The sequence below is a fragment of the Centruroides sculpturatus genome, unplaced genomic scaffold (assembly GCF_000671375.1).
Source record: "Centruroides sculpturatus isolate CEXI.00-Female unplaced genomic scaffold, Cexi_2.0 scaffold223, whole genome shotgun sequence".
In the NCBI taxonomy this organism is placed as follows: domain Eukaryota; kingdom Metazoa; phylum Arthropoda; class Arachnida; order Scorpiones; family Buthidae; genus Centruroides; species Centruroides sculpturatus.
The window spans coordinates 264,650-271,104 of record NW_019384416.1 but is presented as its reverse complement, the minus strand read 5'-3'; the positions used below and the strand labels follow the sequence as shown (position 1 = coordinate 271,104).

The 6,455-nt window shown below is 29.5% G+C and overlaps 1 protein-coding gene across 1 annotated transcript; it reads left to right on the top strand.

Annotated features, from left to right (window-relative positions):
- Window positions 1–404: 404 nt before the first annotated feature.
- On the top strand, window positions 405–2,070 carry LOC111619184 (carbonic anhydrase 2-like). Its single transcript, XM_023360873.1, has 5 exons — window positions 405–534; window positions 612–695; window positions 774–1,001; window positions 1,715–1,849; window positions 1,931–2,070. The coding sequence occupies exons 1-5, from the start codon at window positions 466–468 to the stop codon at window positions 1,964–1,966; spliced, it is 552 nt and encodes a 183-aa protein (XP_023216641.1). The 5' UTR covers window positions 405–465; the 3' UTR covers window positions 1,967–2,070.
- The last annotated feature ends 4,385 nt before the right edge of the window (window positions 2,071–6,455 follow it).

Here is a 6,455-nt window from a genome sequence, read left to right as displayed (position 1 = left end):
TTAATATATATTTTATTTGTTATCTAAAAATGTTTAAAATATATTAAATTAATTATTCTAATATATAAAAAAAAATAAGTAAATATATAATTTTTAAAAAAATTTACAGATATTTTTATTATTATATATCGAATTTTAATAAGATACAAATCTGCCGCGCGCGAATAGTCGCGTCGCGCGGCGCTTACACTATAGAATTTTTATTTATTATTTTTTTTATGTAAATTTGCTTTTTACATCAAAATGTATAAATATCTAACACATTAAATAATTTCTTAATAATAAAAATATAAATAAAATTAGGAGTTGCGTGATTACAAAAATGAGCGCTGCACGATGCAACGCGACGACGCTGATTAATTACTTACCATTTTATTTTTAATAGCTCAAATTGATATACCCGAAGATGATAAAGTAAGTATAGAAACACCTTGGCTAGGTAAATTTAGATTAATTAGAATCGAAATGTATTGGAGCAATAGTAGTTTTAAGGGATCACAACATTCCGTGGACAGTAAGCATTTTCCTTTAGAGGTAAGGAATATTTTATTAATAAGACATATTTTACTTAATTTATCCTTGTACAAAGTGGTATTTTTCTCCTCGTTTAGATAGTTTTAATTCATCTTAATAAAAAATATAAAGAACCAACAAATAAACCAGATGCTGGCTTAGCGCTGAGTGTTTTATTCCAGGTAAGTTGCGTAAAAATTGAGTTTTGAAACCAAGTTTTTAAATGTCTAATAATTATATTTTATAATTTAATTTTATAGATAAAAAAGGACGATAATGAGAGATTAGATCCCCTATTTGATAATTTAAAAAATATTAAATACGCTTGCCAAAATTCTACATTATCTTCATCTTTACGTATCAAGGATATACTTCCTCGAAATCCTTATTCTTATATAAAATACTTTGGCTCTTTACTACATCCTCCTTGTCACCAAGCAATCACGTGGATTGTCTTCCGCCACTCCAACACCGTCAGCGAAAACCAGGTGAGTGATTAGATGATAAATCATTTTTGCAATAAATGCCAATCAGCAAGAGCCAAACAGGTTCTCTTCCTCTCTCTTTTTTTTGAATCAATATTTAGAATTTTTTAACAATTAATTTTAGCTGTCCGTTTAATTAAGTTTGATAAATGTTTTTCTCTCTTTTTTCCTTCATTAGACTTGTCTCGTTGTACATCCTGTCTTGTACAAATTGTAAATGTTTGGCATCTGTTTAGTTGTGTTACTTAAGTGTCAATGGAAGATTCGATCGATTCGTTTCTTCCAGTGCGACGCGATCGATCGCGTAGACGCTCGTGTAGCATTATTTTTGATTCAAGAAGAATTATAAAATTTATAATTTCAAACCTTATTTAATTTTAATATAATATCGTGAAAGAAAATGGAGGTAATTATAAATAAGTGGGAATTTATGCTTCTGAATAATGTTTCGCTTCTATTTTGCGACACGGCGCGACGCGACGCGATGAGATGCAACTACTGCTACTTTTCTAAGCTTTATTTTAATTTCTGGTTTATAAACTTTACTTTTAACTATTCTAGATGTTGTTTTTTAACATTTGTTTAACAAAAAAAAAACGCTTTATATTAGGTAATTTAGGGGGAGAGAAGTTATAAAATAATATTAAATTATATTAGGCTATATATTATTGTACATTCACAACAATTTAAATATAAATAATTATTTTTGTAAATAGCTAGCAAAATTACGTATGTTAAGAAGTACAAAGAAAGATGAAAAACCCGAAAAGTTAATTACAAAAAATTCCCGATCAATTCAAGATTTAAATGATAGAAAAATAATAACTACGTTACGATTGCATCATCATTGGGTAAAAGTTAATCACTTATTTATTAATTTATTATTAAATATATATATATATTTTAAATGATTAAATCATATTTTCTTCTAGGAATATCCAGTACCTTCATCTCTTTACGACTGGTGATAATTAGAACAGAGCAGAAAGTAGGACAGAATGATGTGACCTAAATTTGCAGTAATGATGATGAGATTGTGTTTATAAGATGAGATAATTATAAGAATCTGTTACTTCTTGAAAGAAATATTTCACAAATAAATTTATTGTTTTATAAAAATAATCAATATACATTCATTTACCTTATATTATTCTCCATATTGCATACTGTTTTATTTTCGTTTATCTGCATTTGGGTTTAAACTGAAGAATCTTCTCATATATTTGTGATTTAAATTATTAAATATTGGTAAAAGACGTCAAAAATGTGAAGACTTTTTTCTTATTTTCAACAATGAACATTATTTAAATTTCGTCTTTCTCTGTTTATTTTCGTTTCAAAATGGCGTGTTTCCATAAGAATTATGAGACCCTGACCAAATTTTTATACCGGGCCCGTCACAATAATATACTAGAGATATACTAGAGGTGTCAAATTCAAATTTACAGATTCCAAATTAATGCTTTTAGTATTTTTCATTGTTTCCTCAGCACTCTTTTACTGTGGGTACTTACTTTATTAAGACTTAGCCTATATTAGAAGAGGCTAGGGAATAACGAAAAGTAAGCTACTAAAGTTTCACTCTGTCAATTGAAACATGTGAGAGAATCTTTGATCTCAAGAGATCTCTAACACGTTACTCATGTTTCCTCTGTGGATATGTTTCCATGTTTCAATATAATATTTTCAACTAAAATTATCTTTATTCTAATTTTAAAACAAGATTTATAACAGCTGCCATTTTTAAAACAAAATGGTAACTGTTTCAATGCTTTATATTATCATAAACTGTAAAATCTCAAACAAAACTGAATAATATTTTAGTTTCTTTTACACTTCTTTGTCAGTCTTTGTATATAAATGTAATTAATTACACTGAAATAAAACGACGGCCGTTCTCTATATCTAAATAAATATACGAGCTTTAATGAATGAATAATGTAAATTTTAAATTTTTACATAAAAAAAAACTTTATAGATAATAAACAAAACGCGTTCTGGAACATTTACTTAAAGACAGGAAGCTATTTTTATTCCTAAGTTAAGTAAATTAAAATAAAAAAATAATTTTATTAATATATTATGAAGAAAATCACCGATCGACGTCTAAAATAGAGTAATAGATGTTGAAAAAAAATAACATATGTATAATTAATTAAAGATATTTATCAGGATAAATATATTAATTATCATTATAAATATATTTGGACGAACACAAATCATCATTTACTAGCCAGAGGTGAGACTATGAGAATATTTTACATAACATGTCTATAATGAATACGTTGGGTATTTAATAAGCTTATAATAACCAGAAATTATCCAGTGGTATCAGGAAATTATCGCCTCTCTACTGCGACACCATTCATCAGAATGTCTTTGATAAATGACATGTTGTACCTAACCTGGCGATATATGTACATTTTCTCCTGTCGATATTTATAATTCATAATTTATCTATATGAAAATTATTAATCATATTAAACGACAATATTCTATTGAGGTCATCTATTAAAAAAATATGTAGAATTCCATCGATTTTCAGTCGAATATATTGAAAAACTTTTCAAAATTAAATTTTTTTTATAAAGTTGTATATAATAACTAAGTAAATCCTTTGGTTATTTATTAACTCGATCAGTTATAAAACTCAATTGTTCGGATACAACTGCAGATTAAATGCTGCACACTACTGTAGCAGATATTACAGCAAGGGCCAGAGCTACAGGTGCATTAGGTAGTCACCTATGTCGCAAAAATTTAGGGGTGCCACAGCCAGCATCAGTTAAAGGGAAATAATGTATTTATCAATTCTTTTAATTAGATATAATATATATATATATTGAATATCGCATGTAGAAATGCAGGTTATTCAATACACAAGGTGTCTAGTAGTAAAAGGGCAGGACTTCAAGATGCCTAGGGTTTCAAAAAACTCTTGGGCCGGCTCTGACTACAGCTGACTGCAGATTTTAGTAACAGTTTACATATATATACTGTACATATTTATAGTTAAAACTATTATTTGTAACTGTAGTATACGTTTGTAATCGGTAGCTACATATAGTTACAACTATCTGTAAAGCTGTAATTGATTACAGTTGTTGATATCCGCAGCTATAAACAGTTACAACTATCGATAGTTTATCTATCAGGAGTCACGGAAATGACTCCTCGCCAAGTAAAAAATAGTCACTGACTGACTACATATACAGGAATTAGAGTTGCCGATTTTCGGGGATCGATTTCTCCGCCCCTCAAACATCTGAAGTAATTCCGAAAAACTCGTTCGAAAGAAAATTGTTTTATTAGGTAGTGTGCAAAAGTTCAAGATTTTCTGTAAAGTGCTTGCCGAAATATAAGCAATTGAAAAGTGCAAAAATCGCCAAAAGCTGTATTTTCTCCTTTTTCTTCATCCGGCATTGCAAATGCTTTTAGAGAGAGAGAGAGAGGAAAAAAAAAAACTACTTGGTCTAGAAAGCTCAAATTTTAAAGCTTCTCGTTATCAGTGAAATGCTGGCCAAACTTTCGGGTCGATAGGTCAAAGTTCACGGGGATTCCCAAAGTACTAATTCAATTTTATGGCTTAATTTTATGCTTATAAGGATAAAATCGCATGGAAAAAAGGAATTTTATTCAGAATGTTATTCAGAATTACAAAAGCTTAAATTTATACCAATTAAAACTTTTTATAACAATTTTTCGTTCGGTTCGAACGCATCTCCTTAATAATACAATTATTAAACAAAAAACAATTGACATCCAAACAAAACATCTGAGATTTAAAAAATGCACTAAATAAATATTTATGACAATTTAGACAACAGTCAAATTGTTTCTTAGCTGTTTTTCTTTGCTAAGGATAAGTTTGGTGCTTGGAAGCAGTACTCACAAGATTTTTATCTGTATTATTGTTTTCTACATTTCGTCTTCAAGCTCCAAGCTTGTCTTTACCAAGGAAAAACTGCTAAGAAAAGTTCTGACCGTCGTCTAAATTGTCATACATTTTTACATCTTACAAGTTAGATGTTTTTGTTTGGATATAAAGTTACAACTGTCATTAGAATCAACTATCCATTTAGAATTCGGCAAAGCTTAGTTTAACTCAACTAAGTTATCTGTAAATACCAAGCTAAGTTGAAGTCTTGACAGGCGAACTGCATGCTGAACTGGGGTATGTTGTAGCAAAGCTTATTTTCAAAATTATATCTAAATTGAACCTGTAAAAACGAATACATATTTATCTGATTTGCATTCACATATAAATGGGAAGAAACTAATCCTTTTTAATTGATTGGACCGAGGTTTAAGCAAATTATTATATTTTTTTTATTTTTACGTACATATTAAATGGTGCATTATTACACGGTACGGTACGAAAATCCATAATGGCAGTAACAGAAGTAAAAGCAAAAGTAAGCGTAAGATAAAGAAATTCACCTCGAACTAAGCTGAGTCGTGATCCGATTTGCCAGCCATCCTGGGTTTCAGCCAAGAGCTGGGCTGACCGTCAAAATTCTGAGTGGTATTAAAGCTCATATTATTTGGTAGAACTCTAGTTAAATTTATCTACAACTATCTTGTAACTATAGTGTAATTACAGCTACAGTTGTACACAGCTGCAACTATTTATAAGTATCATTAGCTGCAGTTAGCTATAACTTCTAGTTTTGTTTTTAGTGAATTTTCTTTTTGTTTTCTTTATAGATTAAGTAAAATTAAACCTCATTGTACACAGTTGCAGAATTTGACGTCAGCGATTACCCTTACAACATATAACTGCATGTATAACGAACTCCCAATTATCCGAGCACAAATTATCCTTGATCGTCAAAATATTTTGCCCATTTTTTCCACAGAACAGTGTAAAGAATGGGAAGTTTTAAACACATCATCAGTGTACAAAATTATACTTATTAGTAATGTGGTCTCTTCCTGAAAAGTTTGGGGACTCCCTGGTTTAGAGGATTATTTCAGATTATCCCTATTTTTCTGTTTTCCGGGCATACCCAGGCACTAATTAATGCAGATAATCGGGGATTCAATATAAAAAGTTCAAAAAGAACTTTTTATATTATTATAAAATGACAAAATACTTAATTTTGAGTGTAGGGATGGGTTTTATAAAAAAATTGTAAATGCTAATAACGAGTAAAATCGTCATTAATTCAGACCCTATTCGAGAGATACCACGTCATCCTTTAAACACCAAAATTTAATAGCATCAATCTCCCTAATACAGAAACCTCTCCGCAAAATTTCAGAAAATTTTGACAAAAAGAATAGGATTTATTAAGCTTCAAAATGGGTAAACAAAATCGTGTCCCCACACATACACACTAACATCCATATATACAGGAAAACACCCCAAATTTTTTAATTTCTCGTCGTTTCAATGTTTCCTGAGTCCAAAAATGTAAAAATCTTGGGGGTCATTTTTTGACCGATTGCCATACT